This window comes from Neolamprologus multifasciatus, chromosome 16 (genome assembly GCF_963576455.1).
Source record: "Neolamprologus multifasciatus chromosome 16, fNeoMul1.2, whole genome shotgun sequence".
Taxonomy (NCBI): Eukaryota; Metazoa; Chordata; class Actinopteri; order Cichliformes; family Cichlidae; genus Neolamprologus; species Neolamprologus multifasciatus.
Genome location: NC_140454.1, coordinates 1,382,723 through 1,407,242, shown reverse-complemented (window position 1 = coordinate 1,407,242; position 24,520 = coordinate 1,382,723). Strand labels below are relative to the sequence as shown.

The 24,520-nt window shown below is 44.2% G+C and overlaps 1 protein-coding gene and 1 long non-coding RNA gene across 3 annotated transcripts in view; one reads left to right on the top strand and one right to left on the bottom strand.

Moving 5' to 3' along the window:
- LOC146499952 (uncharacterized) overlaps window positions 1-24,520 on the bottom strand; it is a 167,171-nt gene that overhangs the window by 21,657 nt on the left and 120,994 nt on the right. The window lies entirely within an intron of this gene.
- Window positions 1-24,520, top strand: part of kalrna (kalirin RhoGEF kinase a) — a 163,340-nt gene that overhangs the window by 107,383 nt on the left and 31,437 nt on the right. For both annotated transcript variants that reach the window (XM_085136077.1, XM_085136078.1), the window contains exons 39-42: window positions 10,588-10,666; window positions 11,330-11,497; window positions 23,920-24,120; window positions 24,419-24,504. In XM_085136077.1, coding sequence (XP_084992203.1) covers window positions 10,588-10,666; window positions 11,330-11,497; window positions 23,920-24,120; window positions 24,419-24,504 — 534 coding nt within the window. The remainder of the gene's footprint in view (window positions 1-10,587; window positions 10,667-11,329; window positions 11,498-23,919; window positions 24,121-24,418; window positions 24,505-24,520) is intronic.

Here is a 24,520-nt window from a genome sequence, read left to right as displayed (position 1 = left end):
AGCCAGGCGCAGCTTCCTCGCAGTCTGCACGTGCAGAGATGAATATATCAGCGTACATAAAATCCCAATTCCTATGATAACCCACCTGGGCTGGGTTATCACAGGAAGTGTACGCCTTGGCAGTGAACCAATCAGTGCCTACGACACAAACACCTCAGAACAGAATCCTCCTGTCTTTGATACATGAACGCTGCACGAAGACCCCAACAACAGTTGGATGGGCCCCTTAATAATAACAGTGATAATAGTAATGGAGACAATAGTGAGCATGGAGGCGTACTAGCTACACTGCATAGCTGCTAGCACGGTTATTGATCTGCAGTGTCTGGAGTGCCACAAGTAAAATTACACTTCACAATTACACTCAGGAGCTCAGTGAATGCAGTGTGGTACCGAGCTCGGATGCAACCTGTGCAACAACAGTTACCTGTAACTGGTATCATAACAAAGTGGAATGGACTGAGAATGACACTGTTTAGACCACAAAGTGATTGGCTGCGTAAAATCATGGTCAGTGGGCGCTGAGGTGCATAGTGCTCAGAGATCTGACCTCCAAACTTCAGAGAGGCTTGAGGGCGGTGTGCAGAGAGCTCCATCTCTGTGGCTGAGCAGCTGCAGTGATGTAAAGCACACAGCACTATGCTGCGCCCTCAGCTCCGCTCAAAGCAACTCTTACAATTCAGTTCAGACAATTTGATGCTCCCAGCTTTGGGAGAAGTGTTTGGGAATGCCCCTTCCTGTCCCAGCATGACTGCGCACCAGTCCATGAAGACACTCGCTGGTACTATCAAAATCCTTCTCGACACTCTTGAAATGCTTCTGGACTATTTTAATATATAATCAAAAATATAAAAGTTGGACTGGATCACTTGGTAAGGACGTCCTTCCTCACAGCAACTGTTTACACGTGTTCATGAATCGAATGCATTCACCGTCACACTCAGACCTCACAGCAGCTGCTGATCATATGACTGTGGTGTCACACACTCATCTGCATGTGCTCTCTGACCACTCCCCACGACACACACACACACGCACGCACGGGCACACACACACACACACAGACATGCACGCACGGGTGCACACACACACACACAGACATGCACGCACAGGCGCACACACACACACACTACAAGTCCTGCAACTGACTATTTTACTGCTTCACTAGATTACAGGAAGTGGAGAAATGTGAATCAGTGACACACACACACACACACACACACACACACACAGACACACACACCAAGCTGAGTGGCATTCCCATCAAACACAAAGCTATGGCTGTCTAGAGAGAGAGAGAGAGAGAGAGGGCGTGTTCACAGACACAAGCGAGGGAGTTGTTGAAGACGGTGAGAGCGACAGAGTCAGAGGGAGACGCACGAGCAGAGGTCGACATGCCAAAGTGGATGAACTTTAAACTCTTCAAAGACAGCAGCAGAGTGAGTACAAAGAGCTGCACGAGGTCATCGTCCTGGTCAGAGCGTCACACTGCGCCTGAGAGCAGCTCAGTGTTTGTTAACTTTGCACCGTCTGAGTCAGGATGGTCAGGGTCATCTTCTGTGTGCAGAGCTGTTTTTGCTGTTTTTCCCCACCTGCACGTTTGTGATGCAGGAGGGAAAAGCTGGGGTGGGGAGCGTCAATGCTACAGACTGTATATAAATGATGGACAAAGCCACAGTGATGTCACTGAAGCTTTTATTAGCAGACTAGATCACTGACTCCGGCTAGCAGTGTGTGTGTGTGTGTGTCGATAAACTGGCCTACATCAATAACAGCTCTTCTTCTTCTGTTGCTAATATTGTTAGCACCTCATTAATGTGTCCACATGGATTAGCTACAGTTAAGACAGTTTAACATGGGGCTCTATGAGAGCGGCACTTCTTTTCCAGCTTGGGAAAAACGTCTTCTTGAGGATTTAAGGATCCACCTCGTCTGTTCTGACTTCAGCGTCGGGAGAATCAAGTGTCATTATTGTAGCGTGGACATGCAGCGTCCTGCAGGTTCAGATGGTCCTGCTCACTTTCACTTAGTGCTGTAAAGGTTCACTGCAGAAGCCAATGTGTGTAAGGAGGGAGATTAATGGTTAAACAGGGTGTGTGAGTGTTTGTGCAGCAGGCTGATGGGGAGGAAACGGACCATTAGCTGCTACGTAGAGACAGGATAAATAAAAAAGTGAGCGTCCAGACTGTGTGCAGACCAGCGGCTCAGAATAAACGGTGTAAACACACTCGTGGGCTCAGCCCCTTATTTAACTTCTTAACTACATCTGTGCTGAACTGCTGTTTACAGAGGGAAGAAACGACTATTTTAGCGTCCTGACTGCACGGGAACCGTAAATCACAGGCGAGGTTTGGTTTCATGGTTCAGCACAGCAGAGAAAACCAAAGAAATGCATCAAAACATTTTTCTTTTCTTTTTTGGAAATATGACGACCGCGCGTGGGAGCCGGGACGGTTGTTTCCAGCTGCCAGTACAAAGGTCGACTGGTCCTGCTGGTTTCAGTGATGCAGCTCTGCGTCCACAACACCACCTTGGCCAGATTTCAGTGGTGATTTGAGTGGGTGTCTAATGTGTGTTTGTTTAAACTGTGTCTGGTCATAACAAAACGAGCCAATCAGACTGTTTCTCCTGCTTTAAGCGGCCGTCCCAGCCTCGGGATGGGACAGAACGTCCCCCGCCCGACTCATCGCTTGTGGTTCAGCCCATACAATTAGTCTCTGGTCATTATTCAAACTGTGTAATTGTCGGGGCATGCTGGCAAGTGTGGTAATTATGTTTGAATGTTATCCTGTCAGCTCGAAGGGTTTAATCAGTCTAACCATCCAAGTGGACACAAAGCTGCTGCTCCACCGTCCTCCTTGGACAGTTTTGCTTGTGTTGTTCCTCCTCTTGTTGTGTTTTCTGTTTGCTGTGGGTCAGGCGACACTTTCATCCCGATGCAAACTTGGTAGCGTACCAGGATGCAAATAATGTGCACACGCCCAGTGTGATCTGTAGCTCTAAACCACAGCAGCTGCTGGTCTACACAGTATTCTGCATGTTCATTAAACACTTCTGTGAATATATTAGTGTTTGCTGCACATTTCATGGAACGACAGTGATGATAACACTCGCTTTGTCTGTTTCCATGAAATCGCATCGCCTCTGGACTTAGTTTTCCAGAAGACTGAGGACAAATCTATGATTAATCAGAGGAGTGAGGGGTCACTTCATTTCCCTCAGCTGTGGATCAAGTAGGAGCTGCTGTTTCAGACATAAAAGTTACAACTTCAGCACCGACTTACTCGCCGTTTAATAACGAAAAGACGACTAAATACATTTCCAGAGTTTATGAGGACAGATTAGCAGCAGATCTCAGCCTTGGGTGTGCACATGCCTGCTCAGAGCTTTGCTGACGTAGAAGTCACTGCCTGCAGTCTGGCACTCGGGATCGTTCACAGTGAAGCGTCGTAGCGAGGTGTCTGAAATCATATATCTGCAGGCTGCTGCGCAAACACGGTGTTGCACGAGTGTGTTTGGATCAGCTGATGTGTCTCAGCAGCTCCAGCTGGACTGCTCTGCGCTGCAGTTTAAGGATGTTTCAGTAAATCTTGCTAATAAGTTGCATATGAGGTTCATAAGTGATTCCTTGGAGATGGGATTAGTGGTCCAGAGTCTTTGCCCATATGTTAGACGTCAGTCTTCAGTTGTCATCAGCACCTGGAAGCTGCTGCAGCACTGAAACCTTCACAGAAACTTACGTCTGAGTAAAAGACGAATTCAAGTCGTATGATCTCAAAAACAGCAGCCTGCTTTTTAAAAAATGATGTTTGTTTGCTTTTTCATTTTTCACCCTCCTTTTCAGTTTTACTGTTAATGCCATAAACGAGCATTAACAGTGAGTATTTTCTGCTGATTCAATTCAATTCAATTTTATTTATATAGCGCCAAATCACAACAAAAGTCGCCTCAAGGCGCTTCATAGATACAGAGAAAAGCCCAACAATCATATGACCCCCTATGAGCAGCACTTTGGCGACAGTGGGAAGGAAAAACTCCCTTTCCATCTATTAATACATAGTGAGGGAGATAATCTGATTGTTTAACAGAGATTCGCTTGATGGCCTGAAAGTAAATTTTTAGAATGAAAAAAGACAAAAACAACGGCTGTTCTCAGACGGGGAAACACAGATTTGATCAGTGCTGACCAGGATGACTCCTGGGACAGTCGAGCAGCGGGGGGGACAGGACCGTGGTGTGTTCAGTGTTTCGAACTGGTTTGATTATAAAGGGAACCAATATTCTACCTTTAAGATATTTTTATTTGTTTTATTAGCAGCACATTTAGTCCTAAATGTCTTATGAGAACAACTCTGTTGGGCTGAAGCTAGGAGAGGTATCTGAAGGACCCAGCAGCTGTTTGACTCCTGCTCAGCTGCTGCTGACGTAACAAAAGAACGTCTTCAGTGTCCTGATGAACGTGGTGAAAGTTTCCCGTTTGCACACAACAGGTTCCATTTGTTTTGCTCGTCGCTTTAACGCCGTCTTCCTCTTCTTGAACATATGATCATCACAAGCTGGCGCGTGCGTGCATGTGCGTGCATGTGCGTGCATGTGCGTGCATGTGCGTGCATGTGCGTGCATGTGCGTGTTCAGCGCACAGGGAGAGGTCATATGACAGATAGCATCAGCGATGAAGGCACACACTAAACACAGACTTTTTTCATCGCTGCTACTGGATGAGAACACTCGATTGATGGTATTTGATGGTGTTTATATATTTATAGTTTGTATTGTCAGACGTTTTACTTATAAGACTGAGAGAAAAACCGAGGAACTTCCAAAACCACAGAAAAGCTGCAACACTGTAAGACGTGAACTTAATCCTTTATTTCACTCGTGCATGACTGAGGGCAAATTTAAAGACATTAAATGTGCAAAACAAAGTGATGCAAAAGCATCTTTTTTATTTCTAACACATAAAATCTCCAGTTCCTGCTGGTCTCTGATTAAACTCAGTTGTAAACCTCTGTGTGTGTGTGTGTGTGTGTGTGTGTGTGTGTGTGTGTGTGTGTGTGTGTGTGTGTGTGTGTGTGTGTGACCATCTGTCAGGTATAAATTCACCTGTACGGTTATAGAAACAGGGTCCTTGTTGCTAGGAGATATTGCTCACATTAGCACACGGTCCCAGACATTTTCCAAAGCAGACGAGGTGACAGGAGCAGACAACACTCGCTTGAATATTGTAAAGATGTCAGTGAATAGTGAAACTTTACCAGTTCATTTAAAAAGTTCATGTTAATTTTCTGAAAATTGTATTTAAATGTAAAAATGATGTTAATTCAGATGGAGAGTTCCTCTCACAGGTGTGCCCTCCACGAGGGGCCGTTCTGTTCCATTTAAGGGTCACAGGTGGCTGAAGGCCTCCAGTAGGGGCCCCTGGCACTGGCCCCTTCTCATATAGACGCTTCCATGGGCTGTTGTTGCAAACAGCATAGTTCCCATAATTGCAATGTTGGATAAATCACTGCACTACTGGATCTCTGCACAGTGCTGCTACTCGAGTCTGCTGAAGTGGCTCCAGCTTCAGGTGTTTCACAGAAGCTTCAGTTTAGATGTTTCCTGAGCAGACTCACTGATGACATCATCATCAGGCCGTGTGACGCTGTGAGATGTGCAGAGGAATAGAAGGTCCTGCAGTAGCTGACAGTCGTGTTAAATCGATGAACTTGTAATTGTGCCGCCGACACTGATGTCAGCATAGCCGTGCATCCCGTCTGCTCGCTGCAGCACATAGTGCTCAGAACAGGAAACATGGCTGTAACGGAGCTGCTTTCTGTCTTTGTTTCCCTCGTAGTTTGCTGAAGCTTTATCTGTTCCTGCTGTTGCAGCGGTTTTTCTCCGCGTCATTAAACACAGCTGGATTCTTGTTGTTGTTTGTTTTTGCTGTTTAGCGCCTCGAGCTTCAGCTCCTCCATCTGTATGTCCAAGTATGTGCAGCAGGATAATGTGTTGATCAGTGTAACAGAAGAGAGCAGAAAAGCCTTTGATTGTCATTGTGCATGTGCAACAAAAGCAGCTGTGCAGGAATAGAAACAGCAGGACATCGAGCATGAATACCAGAGAAGGGACACAGCAAAAGGATCATGTATGCATTATGTTCCAGGGGGGGCAGAGGGCAGACACGGATGTTCTGGGTGGTGTTAGTTACCCTCTGTGCAGGTTGTTGTCCCTCAGCACACGGAGGAAGTGCAACCAGGGTGGTGATGATGTCCAGGTGAGATCAGAAACCTGAAAGTGGATCCATCTGAGTAGCAGTCGAGTCCATTTAACCCTGTAAAGTTTTAAGGAATCAACTTTTCCCCCATAAAGCTACGATTTTCCTCTCCCGTACTCTGAATGATGAGTTTCGCCACCTTGAAGTTGATCAATAATGACAGTTTCACAGATAGTTTCTAGCTGCCTGTTAATGAGCAGGTTTCAGTTCAGTAGACGTTTAATCGTTCGTCTTCTGGTTCGTTGCTGCACGACGTCAGCTTCATGAAGCCGCTGCAATAATCTGGTTCGGGAACACTTTATGGCTCCGATTGTGGACGACTTTTGTTATTTATTAACTTTGATAACACAACCGTTGCATGACGTTGGTAGTTGATGCAGAATCTGCTCACACAGTTATGATGCACTGAGTCCATCAGCGAGTTTTTAGCTTTTAGTCTGATTTCATTTAGTTTTGTTTCAGTCCACTTTAATTCAATTCAATTCAATTCAATTTTATTTATATAGCGCCAAATCACAACAAAAGTCGCCTCAAGGCGCTTCATAGATACAGAGAAAAGCCCAACAATCATATGACCCCCTATGAGCAGCACTTTGGCGACAGTGGGAAGGAAAAACTCCCTTTTAACAAGAAGAAACCTCCAGCAGAACCAGGCTCAGGGAGGGGCGGGGCCATCTGCTGCGACCGGTTGGGGTGAGAGAAGGAAGACAGGATAAAGACATGCTGTGGAAGAGAGACAGAGATTAATAACAGATATGATTCAATGCAGAGAGGTCTGTTAATACATAGTGAGTGAGAAAGGTGACTGGAAAGGAAAAACTCAATGCATCATGGGAATCCCCCGGCAGCCTACATCTATTGCAGCATAACTAAGGGAGGATTCAGGGTCACCTGGTCCAGCCCTAACTATATGCTTTAGCAAAAAGGAAAGTTTGAAGCCTGATCTTAAAAGTAGAGATAGTGTCTGTCTCCTGAATCCAAACTGGAAGCTGGTTCCACAGAAGAGGGGCCTGAAAACTGAAGGCTCTGCCTCCCATTCTACTTTTAAATACTCTAGGAACAACAAGTAGGCCTGCAGAGCGAGAGCGAAGTGCTCTAATAGGGTGATATGGTACTACAAGGTCATTAAGATAAGATGGGGCCTGATTATTTAAGACCTTGTATGTGAGGAGCAGGATTTTGAATTCAATTCTGGATTTAACAGGAAGCCAATGAAGGGAAGCCAAAACAGGAGAAATATGCTCTCTCTTTCTAGTCCCTGTCAGTACTCTTGCTGCAGCATTTTGGATTAACTGAAGGCTTTTCAGTGAGTTTTTTGGACATCCTGATAATAATGAATTGCAGTAGTCCAGCCTGGAAGTAATAAATGCATGAACTAGTTTTTCAGCGTCACTCTGAGACAGGATATTTCTAATTTTAGAGATGTTGCGCAAATGGAAGAACGCAGTCTTACATATTTGTTTAATATGTGCGTTGAAGGACATATCCTGGTCAAAAATGACTCCAAGGTTCCTCACAGTGTTACTGGAGGCCAAGGTAATGCCATCCAGAGTAAGAATCTGGTTAGATACCATATTTCTAAGCTTTTCAGCGCCGAGTACAATGACCTCAGTTTTATCTGAGTTAAGAAGCAGAAAGTTAGTGGCCATCCAAGTCTTTATGTCTTTAAGACATTCCTGCAGTTTAACTAATTGGTGTGTGTTATCTGGCTTCATGGACAGATAGAGCTGGGTGTCATCTGCATAGCAGTGTAAATGTATGCTATGTCTTCTAATGATGCTGCCTAGGGGAAGCATGTATAATGTAAACAGAATTGGTCCTAGCACTGAACCCTGTGGAACTCCATAATTAACCTCAGTGTGTGAAGAGGACTCTCCATTTACATGCACAAATTGGAGTCTATTAGATAGATATGATACAAACCACTGCAGTGCAATACCTGTAATACCTACAGCATGTTCTAATCGCTCTAACAGGATATTATGGTCAACAGTATCGAATGCTGCACTAAGGTCAAGAAGGACAAGCACAGAGATGAGTCCACTGTCAGAGGCCATAAGAAGATCATTTGTAACCTTCACTAAAGCTGTTTCTGTGCTGTGATGAGCTCTGAAACCTGACTGAAACTCTTCAAATAAACCATTCCTCTGCAGATGATCTGTTAGCTGTTTGACAACTACTCTTTCAAGGATTTTTGATATGAAAGGAAGGTTGGAGATTGGCCTATAATTAGCTAAGACTGCTGGGTCTAGAGATGCTTTTTGAGTAAAGGTTTAACTGCAGCCACCTTGAAGGCCTGTGGTACATAGCCGATTATTAGAGATAGGTTGATCATATATAAGATCGAAGAATTAATCAATGGCAGGACTTCTTTGAGCAGTTTTGTAGGAATGGGGTCTAAAAGACACGTTGATGGTTTGGAGGAAGTAACTTTCCTTTAACTTTAGTTTAGTTTGTCTCTACAAACAACAGAAACTAAACAAATGTATTTCCTGTGTGTTTGTATTTGATTTCAGTTCATTCTGTGAGTGCACAGTGTGGGCTGGATTTTGAACTAGAACAACCTTGGTTCAGGTTTTTACTCTGAAAACTCAGACCAGTTCTCTGACCTTGTGTCACGATTTTGAGTTTATGTTTAAGTCCTTTAGGTTTTCTAAGTTCCTTCTATCATGCCGCTTGTCATTATAGTTCTTTGTTTGTTAGTCTCCCCTGTGTTTCATGTCTGTCTCATTGTGTTTCCTGTCTTATTTTGAAGAGGTCATGTGTTCCTGTGTTCATTGTGTTTAGTTTTACTCTTCTACTGTGATGTCATTATGTCCATTTGTGTCAGCTGTTTTTCCCCATGTGTTTCCACTTCCTGTGTGCTTTTAGTCACTGGCTGTGTCCCAATTCAGGGTCTGCACGCTTGAAGTACGCGCACTACAAGTACTACGTACGGTGCGTACTATAAGTACGAGAAGTGCGGAAGTGAGAGGCTTGTGAAATGGGACGGTCTAGCCTTCGTCGCGCTGTTCAACCATGATACTAACCGCGAGAAACGTCACATACAGCTTTGTTTGACAGAAATGAAGGAGAAAAATGTTTTGTTGGTTAATCATTTTTGTCATGACATCACTTTGATTAGTTGAGTATCTGAGGCTGAAACCACAGGACTGTAAAACATGATTGTTGGGCTTCATATCTGTACTGAACAGTTATTACAAGATTAGTTAGTAAATAAGAATTAGTTAATGTTGTTCATGAGAATAAATCATCTCACTGTGGTAATGTAAATATAATATGGCCAATATTATAGTATTGTCAGATAATTATGATAAAAATAATAATTTATATATATATATATGCTTTAAAACCAAGTTACGCTGAAAGTACAAACATCACTAATGTCACATAACTTTGCCACATGTGGCCAACAGCAATGTTTTAATGTTCTTCGTTATTAAACATTCGCACATGAATAAGTGACGTCATGTTCAGTACTTACTTTTGACAGTTCACTCTTGGCCGCTCCCTTCTGTCGTATTTTGCGGCAAAATTATCCACACCCACCGCCGCGCTATGAATTGTGGGATATATGGGACCACGAAGCGTGCACCGGACCACACTTGATATTTGGGGAAATCGACGGCGCATTTGGAGTACACTTCGAATTGGGACAGCCGTCGTCGCGTGGCGGTGACGTAATCACACTTCAAATGCGTACTTCAAGCGTGCGATCTCTGAATTGGGACACAGCTTGTGTGTTCATTCATGCCTTGTCCGAGCGTCTGCTATCCCACCTCGTCTCCATGCCACGTTCATGTTCCAGGGTTTTGTTGTGTTCAGCTCACCCAGTTTAGGTTCTGATTGAGTTTTTCTTTGCTAAGATCAGCTTCAATAAACGGCTCGTTTTCAGTTAATATTACGTCTTGTTATTTTGCGTGTGTTGGGTCTTCTTCACTGCCTCTGCCAGACTGTGACACCTCGTTCCTGTGCCGTCTATTCCACAATAATAAACAGGAAGGAGAACCTTCCCTTTTCACCAGAAACTGATGTCAGCCTAGAACGTGCATGACTTTCTCTCTGCATGTAAAGAAGAAAGATCAGGACTGGATGTTGTCCTGGTTTTTCCTGTTTCTTCAGCCCTGAATTCCAGTTCCTGTTTATGGTGTAAACAGGGATTGATGCTGGTCCTGGCTCACATTGGATTACATTTCTCTGACACCAGCAGCGAATTCTTCAGAAGCTTAAATGCAGATAAGATGCCTGAAAGTGAAAACTGTGAACAGAACGTGTGTTTTGAGCTCAGTTTGAAGCTCGATTGTTAAGTGACACGTGTCGTCTGTTTGCAGCTCTCCGGTGGATGTGAGCTGACTGTCGTTCTCCAGGACTTTGCAGCAGGATGCAGCACAGAGATGTCTGTCAGCACAGGTGTGTTTGATTCATGCATACACACTCAGAGCTCACGTGTCCTTTATTCAGTGACACTTAAAACCAGAGATAAAGGCCTTAATATACAACATTTTTAGAGCACTTTTTGGGGCAGGACCAAAAGGATGGATTTTTTAAAATGTGCTCCTGCACAAAAAATAATAATGGATCAAAATGAATGTTGGTGCCAATGTTTGGACCATCTAAAGGCCTAATTATAATAACAATCAAATATTACTTCAAATGCTTTTTATGAAAAATATTTAAGTTTTTATTTTTTTTCTGTTAAAAAACAGGGTGCTCATGTACCCAAACTGGGATTTAAAGGGTTAAAACAATGAAAATATAATTAAAACTTGATGTGGATATTTTAAGCAGAAGTAGTTTTAAAAGACTGACTCATTTAAAGTGGAAAAAAATATTGATATATAACCTTTTAGAGCACTTTTTGGGGCGGGACCATTTTTGGTCCCGAGGACCACGAAAGGATGGATTTTGAAGTTTTACAGAAAGTTAAACTCCAACCGCTGCTTCAGGCTTCAGATGTGGAGGCTTCATCCATCTTTTAGGTCGAGCTAAATCCAAGTTTCTTGTTTTCTTTAACATTTAGTATTCAAATCTCTGACCTGTCTTCGATACCTTTTTATCTTCTCCACTTTCCAGGTCAGACGGTGGAGCTGTTGGAGCGGCCCAGCGAGCGGCCCGGGTGGTGTCTGGTCCGAACCACTGACCGCAGCCCGCCGCAGGAGGGACTGGTTCCCACGTCTGTCCTCTGTGTTTCCCACTCACGCTCCAGTGTGGAGATGGACTGTTTCTTCAGTTCAGGGAAAGGTAGGAAGACGAGTCACATATCGTCGTATTCAACGCTTTTTGAGGAGGAGCCAAGACGAAGGATAAGAATCTGACATTAAATATGCCTTAAATCTCCTAACTATCCTCAATTCTTAATCTCGTACATGTCTTTATGCACTGTTTTTGTTTTGGTAACTTTATATGTGAGTCCTGGCAACACTGTGGCAAAAGGAAAGAAAAGAGAAGTTATCTTCTTCACTCGTCTTTATATTGAACCGGCTGACAGAAGCAGAGCTGGTCTGTGCTGACCTCTGCTGGTGAGATGAGGACATTAGTCATACTGTGCACAACTCTGTGCTTTTGTTTGTGTTGGGCGAGGTGTGGCTCTCACAGATGGCTGTCACACATCCTGAGCCCGAGCACATGGAGGGAACGTGGAAAGTGTGGCTGTTAGTTTTGGAAAGTCACTCTGGTGTTTCTGACACCCCGTTTGGGGAAGTGTGCTCATTGACTGATTGTAATTCAAACACGTTCCAAAAGCTGCTCTTCATTTCTCTGTTACTGCCATGTCTGAATGTGGAGTGTGTGCGTTTATGATCCAGGATGTGTAACGGCTCTGAAAGCGAAGCAAACATCTGTTTCGTCCTGCTGTAACACACAGTGGCAGCCCGCCTGTTGTCTCGGCCTGCTGTGAACTTGAGCAGTAATGTCTGACAGAGATGAGATGACTGATAATGTGAAGGATGAAATGATCCCATCAACTTCTAGATTATCTAAAATATACCCCAGCATTCCTGACCTGTGCAACAGATGCAACACCTCCCCCTGTGATTTAACTCATATGTTTTTTGCCGGCCCATCACTTCAATTATACTGGACTTTTTACTCTGAAGTGCTCTCTCATGTTTTGAGCGTTACTCTCAAACCATGTCCACTAGTTGCCATTTTTGGTGTTTCTGAGGACGCCACCCTGAACCTTAGTCGTAAGCAACTGGATATTATCGCTTTCACGTCACTGCTGGCACGGCGTCAAATTTTGCTGTCTTGGAAAGCTCCTCACCCTCCAGCCCGATCACGTTGGCTGGAAGATGTTATGTTCTTCTTAAAAATGGAGAAAATAAAATTTAGACTCAGAGGAAATGTTAATAAGTTCTCACAGATGTGGCAGCCTTTTATCATTTACTTTAACTCATTGAAAACACAACAGATTAAACTTTTGTACCACAGGGTTCCCTTTTGTTATGGCTTTGGGAGGGAGTTGATTTTTTTTTTTAATTATTATTTTTTTGTTTGTTTGTTTTTTGTTTTTTGTGTGTGGGTTCTTGGGTTTTTTTGGGTTTTTTTTCCTTTCTTTTTTCTGTTTTATTGTTATCATCCAAATCTTAATGGCCTAATTTGTTTTGATATATGTCTTTATATCAGTTAGTGCTTGCTGTATTGGGCCTGATATGTCAAATTACATTTGCAAAACTTTATAAATAAAGAGGGGAAAAGAAAGAAAAAAGAAAGAAAAAAGAAAAAAACTTTGCCAAGAACAAAGACGGTGAAATATTGTGAGCCGTGGGACGCAACATCAGAATTTGAAGACGAGCTTGAAGAAGCTCTCCTGTACTTCCACCTGCAGTCTGATGTTTGTCCTACAGAGGGAGCCGTGGAGCTGCTGCATCTGTCCCAGGTTACATCTGTGTGTGCTGAGGAGAAATGGGAGTCGATCGCACACAGACACACTCACATGCAGCAGTTTGGTTTCCTTCTGTAACCGTCCTCCCTGACAGTCTGTTTCCAGCGTTGCGGACATCATGGAGGAGCTCAGCTCTGCACTCGCACAGACACAGAATCAGCTGATTTGCCTGCTGCAGCCACAGTGTTTCCTGCTTTCGAGAAAATGACAAGGGCGCTTTGTATTTGTGCGCAGCGATGCAAATCGGCCAACTGCAGCCGCTACACATGGAAATACAGCACATTTAGGAGACGCTCCCATCCAGGACGATGGGGCTGACTTTTCCAGAGTAGGCCCAGACAAATATATCAGCAGCCTCCTCCTGTATCATGTGACTTAAACTCAACCTGTCTGCTTACATAATAGAATTAAAAGCAGCCACAAGCTGATGATTTGTCATTAACAATCATCAGTTTGTTAATAAATGAGTCAAAACTGCTCGTTAAGCCGAGCTGCTTCAAGCTTCCCTCTGTGTGCGTCTCCAGTCTTGTGACTGCTCTGTAAAGTAGGTCTCCTTGTCCTCTGAAAGACTGTGAAGAAAGTGTGGCTTTAACGTTAAGTCAGACCTGCTGGACATCAGACGACCTGAGAGCTGCGACGCATCACATTAGAGACAGTTTTGGGCCACTTCTCCATGAACTGATCTTAAACACAAACACTGTGAATGTCTAAGATTTTACAGCATTCACGAACGTGTCGTCCTGTCACACAGGACGTGGGGACATTACAGTTTCTATCTCCGTCACGTTGTCTTGATTATCGCTTTTTGAAAATAATTAACCGGCACTTTACTGCAGCATCGTTCTCTTTGCTTCAGCTGCGCAGCGACAGTAGATGTACAAGATGAACAAAATGGGACACTGCAGGGGAAAGGTGCTGGTGGAAGCACGTTATCTAGGCTGAGTGCTCACCTGCTGCTGCGGCGCACACAGCAGGAAGCTGTTTACAGCTCGTTCAGATGCAGACGACACACTGAGGAAGATCAGAAAATAAATGCAAGTTAATTTTAATAATAAAGTTGCTGGCTTGGCTCTAGCTGTGGACACACTCCCACACTGGGACGTCAGTGGACCTTTTTCTGTCACTTAGTTACAGGACATTTTGTTTGTTTGTCTCGTTTTTTTAAATGCAAAGAGACGTTTTTGCTACATTGTTACAGTGATTCAAACACACTTCCTGTGTCTCTGTGGAGTCCCTGCCCTCCACAACGACGAAGGTGCCCACTCAAATAATTAACAGGGACTCTTATTCCTTTGAGCCGAAGCGTGCGGGGAGGGGAGGTAGAGGGAGAGAATGTGCTCCTCCCCCATCTCCTCCTCCCACATTACTAAAACTCTCTCTCTTTGCTGAATCTGGGCAGTGTGGACACGAAACTCTTGAAAGTCACTCTCTTTGTCAGCCCAGGAACAAGCTGACGGACTGGTTGACTGAGTCGGACGTGCTGGAGGGAGGTGTGTGTGAGGTTGTGTGAGTGTAGGATGTGTGTGTGAGCAAGAATGAAGAGAGTCGGCCGTTGCTGTGGATGGGTCCTCTCCCGCTGCTGCTGCTGCTGCTACAACGGCACAGGTGCGACGCAGACACACAACACTGGACTTCTGTGTGGCTGCGGGAGTCTCACTGAACACTGTGACTATGACTTAGTTTGTTATACTGTGTGTGTGTGTGTGTGTGTGTGTGACAGATTAGTTGATTTTGACAGATTTGAGTGACTGGATAAGTCCGTCCTGTGGACAGATGAAGGAAATGTTCGGGCATCAGTGGAAACTGATTTGAATTGAAAATGAAGAGTGAAACAGGAAGTCAGAGTGTGTGAAAGGCCACTTTCTTTCTTGTCTGTCTGGAAAGTCAAATGTTCGATTGAGCAATCGGTGTGTCGCTGCACTGTGTGTGTGTGTGTGTGCGTGAGGACACACTGTGGACTTTGGCCTAACAAGCCTTTGAGTTTCATGTTAAAAACTGTAGAGTGCACTGATTGGCATGCAGCCGAACTGGTCGCACTAGTTCCAGTTCATTATTTTAACAGGTTTTTACACGCCACTCAAATGATGTGGGCGCATTACATCCCAGAGACGCGCAGCTCTGCGGTCCACGGTGCAGGCCGTCCCGGCGGCTGCAGTTTAACTGTTGAGTCTGAAAACTGTCTCATCTCATGTGAGGGAATGGGAAACTCCTGTGCCGTCCTTTTTTTGAGACACACAGACACACAAAGACTCGTCCTCAGTCACCGTGGAAATACTAAATAATTGACTTCTGGGGTCTTAAAGTGATCCTGCGTCCTGTCTTTGGCCATTAAACCTGAAAATGAACAGGAAACGACTCTGATCCTCAGGGACACACACACACACACACACACACACACAGATAATGGACAGAGGCAGCATTATGCTGCTTCATCAGCTGAGATTCGATGTTTTCGAAGCTGAAGCTCCGTCTGTTTGATGGGTTTGTCTCATTGGAGATGCAAACACAGCTGACTCGACTTTATTCATACATTTGAAATGAGATGAAAGAGTAGATATCTGGTTTAAATGGAGGTGACAGAGATGACCGAGTAGTGACGGGAGATAGATTTTTTGAATTCCATGTTTTCAGAGAGCGTGAGCAGCAAACTGAAGGAGAGCAGGATCTGTTGTGGCTCCCAGATACGACGAGAAACACTCGTAGTAAAACACATGAAATGGAAATTGAATTCCAGTGAAGAGCATCAGAGTCTCTTTGTTTACACACAGAGCTTCTGCTTTATTTCTCTTTTTTCTCTGAGAGATGATTTTACTGACAAACCTGTAAAAAAAGCAACATTTTCTTTGATGTTTTCCACATTTTAACGTTTTATTCACCTGCTCAGTCTCTGGACCAGCTTTACAACCAACCTGCTCGCTTTAACAGATCTTCACTTGATCAAATCTGGAGCTCAATAAAAGCAAACATGGCTGCAGCCACATTCAGTCTTTAAAATTAGGAGTACAGATGATAGTGACATCACAGTGACATCACAGACTGTCGCTACGATTTTGGAGGTGGTGTTTTTCTGCTGAACAAAGCTGGATAGTGTGTTCTCCTTTGGTCCTATTTATGCTTTTGGTGCAGCTCATCCAGTTTGACCAAACCTGAGCTGAGCTGTCAGCGAGTAACATCCAAACAACATGGATAAACAGTTTGACAGTGTTTTAATCGCTGTCACGCAGACTTAGGGGTGGGCAATATAAACGATATGAATTTGGCCAACGATAGAGATTTTGACTATATCGCTCTATCGCGATAGCGCATGTTGATGATGTCATCAAGCTGCGCCTGTTTTGGTCGAAAGCATCGCAGCGGCTACAACCATTATCATCTGCAAATTATGGCGGGCCACAGTCACAGTAAAGAGATGAAGCACTTTTGAAATATGGGGAAAGCCAAAAACTGCGCTTCCTCCACTTCCGTAACATTGGAGAAACAGTGGAAAAAAAGTTAGCGTTCATGCTCCAGCTTCACTGTGCTAATGCTATGCTAACATAGCTGTGTCGCTAGCAATCACGTAGCACAACATTATATACCAGGTAGTCCAACTTCAGTAACCCTGCAAACGTCACTGCTGTTTAGTTTTCTCTCTTCATTTATGTTGAAGTGATAGCAGAGCTGTACGTTTGAATTAGTTTCAAAAATCTCAGTCAGAACATGGTATGAAATGTTTAGGTGGAAGCTAGCGAGCTAACTTCCTGTTAACTTCTAACTCCGTTAAATTTAATAAATTCTGTTTTCATGGATGTAAAACTTAATAGTTACACCCGATAAAGCAGCAACGCTGAACATTTAATTAAAGATGAAAGAATTTAGACAGTTTTTAACTCTCAGTGTTCGTTTGACTTTGGGACCTGAAACAGACGGAGTTTAGGACCCAGATTACTCCGTGAAGCTCCTCACTACGGCAGCCGTAATGCTCTGACAATCCATCAAGCAGTGCGGCTTACCAGAGTTGTACTAAAACATTTTTAACAGATTTCTGCCAAAAATCGGTTCGAGGTCAATAAGCACAACCAGAATTCATACATAAGGCACTCTCTCGATTTTTGAGAAAATTAAAGGATTTTAAGTCCTTATAGTGTGGAAAATACGTTATACAGAAGAAAAGAATATATTGTGATATATATCGTTACTGCACATGCTTCAAATTATATTGCGATATGAATTTTAGGCCATATCGCCCAGCCCTACACAGACTCATGCATTTCCAGTCCTGTGCCGTGTGTCAGAGCCAAAAAAGCCTCGTCTGTGACGTCAGCAGCTGGTCACAAATGAATCGCTACATTGTGCAGTTTGGACAGATGTGATGCTGCGAGGAAACGCGCAGCTGCTCCTTTCATGCATGTTGTTGTTCGACACATTCTCACTGAGAAGACTGAAGACGATTTTGCGTTATCTGCTTCATTTTAAGAAAGGGCGGAGCTCCACTGCTGATGGCGCTGCTGTCGGTCCAGTAGATATTTCCACTGACAGCATAAAAGTGTCTAATGCAACACAAAGATGTTGTTGAGTCATTATGGGAGGATCTGATCTTTACTTAATTATCTGCGATGTGCAGTCGTGTAATGCTGCTGCAGCTCTGCAGCCAAGAAACTCTCAGTTTGACCGTCTTGGAAAACCTGATCGTGCAATGACGAAGACAAATCCAGATAAAGTTGTAAAACAACACAAATGTTTGACACTTAAATGCTGCAGAGTTTCACTCACATCGAACGCAGCAGTTAGTGTGGCAGTTGTGTCTGCAGAAGGGTTCAGGTTAGAGAGCGGTATGAGAGGAATGAAGTCTTTGCAGATTAGTGTCTCTTCCTGTCGTTGATAAAAACACATGATGGGAGCAGAACAGGCAACACAAACTATGTGAGGTGGCAGAAGTACAGATATTCAAGTACATGTCCTGAAATGTCCTCAAAGCAAGAAAGTAAAAAGTAGCTCTTTGAAGGACATTTCTACCAACCTCGACGGCTCAGTCAGCTTCATGTGTTAGTGTCATGTAGTCGATGGCGATACAAACTTTTTATGAATATTCTCTCAGAAAAAGAAGGAAAATGAAAATGTCTATTTTCTGTTGCTACATTGTAACGGGTGACTTTGCTTCTAAACAGAGAACGAGCAGGGAAGAGCTGAAAGTGCAATTCAACAGCTCAAAGAAAAGAAACACAACTCAAGGTCGTTTCTATTAAGAGCTTCAGTAGATTTGAGATCAGTTGAATCCATCACAGCAAACGAACCTGTTTATCCTGCGCTGCCTGCATGATGCAGCCTTTACACAACACAGTTAGTCTGCCGTAGTTTGTTTGCCAGCTTGTTTTACAATATGTAAAAACATAATGTCACATGTACAGACCCAATATCTGGTTTAAAGACACGAGGACTGTCAATCTAAGTCTGCATTCACACTGCAGGCGAAATCCAATCAAATCCGTTTTTCTTGACCCTCTGCGACCCATATCGATCATGGTGTGACAGTGTGAACGGCACAAATCCGATATGTTCAAATCTGATCTGGGTCACTTTCGTATGTGGTGCTGAATCCGATACATATCCGATGTTTCAGAAAGCTGCTGTTTGTTGGTCATGTCGCATTAAATCCGTCTTCGATTAAAACACTGTCAAACTGTTTATCCATGTTGTTTGGATGTTACTCGCTGACAGCTCAGCTCAGGTTTGGTCAAACTGGATGAGCTGCACCAAAAGCATAAATAGGACCAAAGGAGAACACACTATCCAGCTTTGTTCAGCAGAAAAACACCTCCTCCAAAATCGTAGCGACAGTCTGTGATGTCACTGTGATGTCACTATCATCTGTACTCCTAATTTTAAAGACTGAATGTGGCTGCAGCCATGTTTGCTTTTATTGAGCCCCAGATTTGACGCTTCCTGGCCATCCAGATGTCAGTGAAACTGTTGGGAACAACGTTGGAGAAACGTGAACATTTTCTTTGTGCTGTATAATCTGCAGATTCTGACAGAAATCTGCAACTATCCTTTGAAGCAGCGCTCCTCTAAAACAGCAATAAGGGTCATTATTAGGTTATTTACATTATTATGTCAATAACAAAATAACTTAAAGCAAAAATTGGGAAACGTAAAGTCCGAAGTCTTTATATTAAGGTCCATCAGTCAAACAATGCTGTTGCTCTGGGTCTAAACAGAGCGCATTGTGTGTGACGTCTTCTTTTGCGCCGCTTTGAGCGTTCACACTAGAGCGCGTTTGCTGTCGCATTTTATTTGTAGTGTGAACGAGCAGACAAAAAAATCGGATTTGATCAAAAGATCTGAATTGAGCATCAAGACCTGCAGAGTGAACGTAGCCTAAGCTCTCTTCTTCCTGTCGCGTCTTTCTTATCTTTAAGTTAGCTCTCTCTTTAAAATACAGCAGCTGAACCTGTAGCTGCAACACGCTGTACGACAAACTGCACACTGTTTGTGTGTTTGCTGATGTTTGTTGAGCTGATAGAAACATTGCATTTGAAACAACCTGTGAAAACATCTTATTCCCTTTATGCTCCCCGGTCTCGGCTAGCTGGATGCTGAGTTACCACGACTGAAACTGATGGACACCTGCAGTCGTTCAGGTGCTGTGCCAAAAACAACACCGGCTCACTTTAACTGCTAACGATTAAGGTCGTGGAACCGTAGTAAAGGGACCTCTGGCTAATACGGTGGGTTCTGTGTTGGGCTCGTAGCTGAAAACTAGCTTTACTTTGTTGTCTGGGTCAACTTTGCTAGCAGAGACAGAGAGAGGCGTTGAAAGGCTGCTCCAACAGAACTTATTGTTTCAGAGGAAAACACGAACACGGTGTACAGTCGAGTCTTAATAGCTTACTTACAGCTGGGCTCGTCAGGCTCTCTTCTTGGCTGCAGTGGTTATTATTATATTTACATGCTTCCAGCTCCCGTTTCTGCTCGATGACAGCTCGTACTTTTCCTTTTTCTCCCTCCCTCGCTCACAGACACATAACGGGTATGGCAGTCCATTCTCCCTGCAGCACGGACTACACTGCCCATGATGCTTTAGGGCGATGCCTGTAACACTCTGCCTGTTGCCTTCATATTAAATCATTTTTAAAATATTTCTTCACGTCATTACGAGACGCGAGATTGAGACACGGGCGTTAGGGCCTGTAGCGTGTTTTGTTTGGGTTTCCACTGGCGTGGAATTACCAAAAATAGAGGCTACAGCCTTATGAAACAGGAAAGTACCGCCGTGTACTTTAGTTTAACAAAGTAACTGTATTCTGAATTTAAACGGTAACTGTAACAGAATACAGTTACTCATATTTTGTAAATAAGTAACGGCGGTACATGTACTCAGTTACTCCCCAACACTGCTCAGCTGTTAAATCATACGCCATCAGTTTTTGTGAAGTTTCTGCTCAGCACGAGAAAACAGGAAGTGGAGTAATAACAGGAGACGTGTGTGTGTGTGTGTGTGTGTGTGTGTGTGTGTGTGTGTGTGTGTAATGGGTCTGAGTTTTAGTACTTTTGTATCAATAGAGCCATTCATGGACACAGTGTGAGTGTGTGTGTGGTGTTACAGTGTGAGACAGAGAATGAAACTGAAACCTTGTTGTGCTGCTTCAGCTCGTTTAATATGTACTGAGAGGAGCTGAGGTGTGTGTTTGTGTGTGTTTGTGTGTGTTTGTGTGTGCGACTGTGATTAAATATAGTGAGTGATGGGAATTTTAACAGTAGTCACTCTGTCTTGTAGAACAATGACTTCCTTGTGAGTTCTCACCTGACTTTGGCCGTCATGACACCACAGCTCTGTGCAGTCCTCACCAGTATCCCCAATGCTGCCCCAACTGTGTTATTACTGGTTTACTGACATTTTAGGGTGATGATGAAATAAAGTGTTTTATATAATAGAAAATATCTTCAGACATTAAGCTGGACTGGTTCTGGTCGGGCTGTGGCACCATTGTTCTCCTTCCTGTCACTCGCTGCTCGACTTTATCATTGTCCAAGCAAAACACGACCAGTGTGAGTAACCTTGTTCCTTTAGAAAGCCTCCTCAACATCAGTGTGTGTGTGTGTGTGTGTGTGGTTAACCACATGCTAAGGTCACTCGGTGACGAGCACTGATTGTGCTGAGACACAAAGGTGAGCTGTGACTCTTCAGAAACACATGACTGACTTTGCCCCACAGCACTTGTGATGTCATTAAGTGTCCTCTTAACTGTTCAGTGAGGTCAGGTGACCGTGTGGGCTCGTTATCCCACAGCAGTGATGAGTGGAGCTCGTGCACGCACACCGACCAAAGCTATAAACGTAGCAAAGTTCCAGCGCCGCCGCGTTTCTATCAGAGAGAAACAGCTGCCCCGCTGCAGCAGGCGACCTTGGCTCCTGTGTTCAACATTTATCTCGAATAACAAGTTAAATAACCTCCCGTACACACTCCCCAACCCTGGGTGACTTCAGGAAGAAGATCTTTGTCCCACAGGACTGTGTTAGAGCTGAAGTGTCGTCACGTTTGCTGTAAAATAAACACGATGGCTTTAGCTGCTCTCAAATATCTGTAACGGCCACAACACCTTTGTTCCTGATGACACCGCGGCTGTGAAGTGAACTGCAATCAGTGTTTTGTGGTTAGTGAGCAGCCGGCTGGTTAACCACAGCCTGCTGTGAGAAGCAAACACGTATGAGGATGTATGAGGACGTATGACCATGCCAACTATTTTGATCCAGATCTACTAATAGATTAAATGTTTCATTCATACACAGCAGTGTGTATGTTAGTGTGTCCTGTTGCAGACTGAGGTCTGATGTGCTGTATATCTGTGATTGTGACATGTTGTCACGTTTGAGCGTCTGCAGCCCAGAAACAGACTGCTTGTGTATAAATATGACACATTCAAATACCAGATAAGAGATCAGGAGGAAGAAAAACTCCTAACTTAGCACCTATACTACAGCAGAACACCTCAGGAGACCCGCTGACCTTTAACCCTCCGTCAGCTCCTGTGGGAATCTGGCACATACGGCCTCTACCCCAGCTGTGTGTGAGAGCAGCTGATGCAGCAACGCGTGACTGCTATTTATTCTTCAGCTCGTTCACACAGTCTGTTTCTGGCTGTGCACGATGAATAAGACAGAAAGCACAAAAGACCATGTTTATGTTTCAATTCAAGTCAATGTTATTTATATAGCGCCAAATCACAACAACAGTCGCCTCAAGGCGCTTCATAGATACAGAGAAAAACCCAACAATCATATGACCCCCTATGAGCAGCACTTTGGCGACAGTGGGAAGGAAAAACTCCCTTTTAACAGGAAGAAACCTCCAGCAGAACCAGGCTCAGGGAGGGGCGGGGCCATCTGCTGTGATTGGTTGGGATGAGAGAAGGAAGACAGGATAAAGACATGCTGTGGAAGAGAGACAGAGATTAATAACAGATATGATTCAATACAGAGAGGTCTGTTAATACATAGTGAGTGAGAAAGGTGACTGGAAAGGAAAAACTCAATGTATCATGGGAATCCCCCGGCAGCCTACATCTATTGCAGCATAACTAAGGGAGGATTCAGGGTCACCTGGTCCAGCCCTAACTATATGCTTTAGCAAAAAGGAAAGTTTGTAGCCTAATCTTAAAAGTAGAGAGAGTAGTTTATTCATTTATATTCACCTCACAGCAACAAGGTTGTGGGTTTGAATCCAGGCTGGATTTGCACTCTGCCCGTGTCTCATGTGTCTGCTTCCTCCCACAGTCCAGAGACATGCAGGGTTAACTGGTGATGCTACATTACCTTTAGTTGTGAATCTGAATGGCTGTCCTGTCCGAGGGTGGACGATGGCTCCTGTCCCCATCCTCCATGCTAAAATGACAAATACCGAATAAAATGAAAACTAATGTGAGACCACAGCAAAGGAAGGAGGAGTGTGAGTGCCACCTGGGAGCGCGTGTGTGTGTGCGACATGGCAGCTGCTGCACAGACGCTTGTTTGTGACACACTCGCTCATCTGGACCTCTGAGTGCGTTCGTTGGCTTTGCTGTGCCTGCACATTTGTCCCCATCACAGCAGATATTTATAGCTGGACAGAAGTATTTGAAATAATTTCACATGACTGTAGTCTGAGTGCAGGTGATGTGACGTGTGGATGGTGGCAAACACAGACCGGGACGTTTAGGCCGACCTGATGTGTTGGTTGGATTAATGTCAGCACTGCAGGATGATGCTGGGATCTATTTTTCCAGAAACACACCGACTCTGCAGACAAAGAAACACTTTGTATGTTTGTATGTTTGTTTACTTTTGCTGCCATGATGCCAGCCTCCCTCGGAAACAAGGCTTTAATCTCAATGAGTTTACCTGGATAAATACAGGACTAATAAAATGTTCTGATACGAGCGCACGGCCCTGTTTACACTGTAAACTTACTGATTAGTGTTGAAGAGCTTAAATCCACACATCACTTTAGCATGTTGAGCACACAGCCTGAAGTCTCTCACCCCAACCAATCACAGCAGATGGCCCCGCCCCTCCCTGAGCCTGGTTCTGCTGGAGGTTTCTTCCTGTTAAAAGGGAGTTTTTCCTTCCCACTGTTGCCAAAGTGCTGCTCATAGGGGGTCATATGATTGTTGGGTTTTTCTCTGTATCTATGAAGCGCCTTGAGGCGACTTTTGTTGTGATTTGGCGCTATATAAATAAAGTTGAATTGAATTGAATTGAAGCAACAGGTTACATAACAGATGGCGTGTGTTTAAAAAATCACATGTTGTGTGTCTCCTTTCAGAAAACTATACTGTTGGCTCGGACGGCAAGACCGAATCGGTGGCCAACCTTCAGCCGCAGCCGTCCCTCAGCTCCCTGCAGTCCAGCTCTCCTGGTCCCAAACGCTCTGGGAACACTCTGAGGAAGTGGCTGACCAGTCCGGTCCGCCGCCTCAGCGGCAGCTCTGTTAAGAAGCTTCCTAATCACAAACAGAAGAAGCCAGGTGAGAGAGAAACGGTCATGATGACGTGTTAATGTGCTGAAAACACCCCCACTGTCCACAGTCAAGCTTTCATTTGTTCATGCAGTTATTTTTAGTGTTGTCATGCTTGCAGCTGCATCACTTGTAAATGACAATGTTTGAAGAACTTTGAAAAGCTGCTGCTGGATGTTTGGAGAGTGTAATGTAAAAATGACCCTCGGACTCCAAACAAGGAGTCCTTTTAGAGCCACGAGGAAAGTTAAAGACCAGACATCTGTGTGTGTTTGAGTGTTAAAGTGATTCTGCGACTCGTTGTCAGGGCCAGGAACAGGAAAAGAGGAAATCAGGAAGAGCATCGACCTGGGTCAGCCTGACCTCACCTTGCAGGATGATGTCACTGGTGAGGTAAGCACTGAGGGTG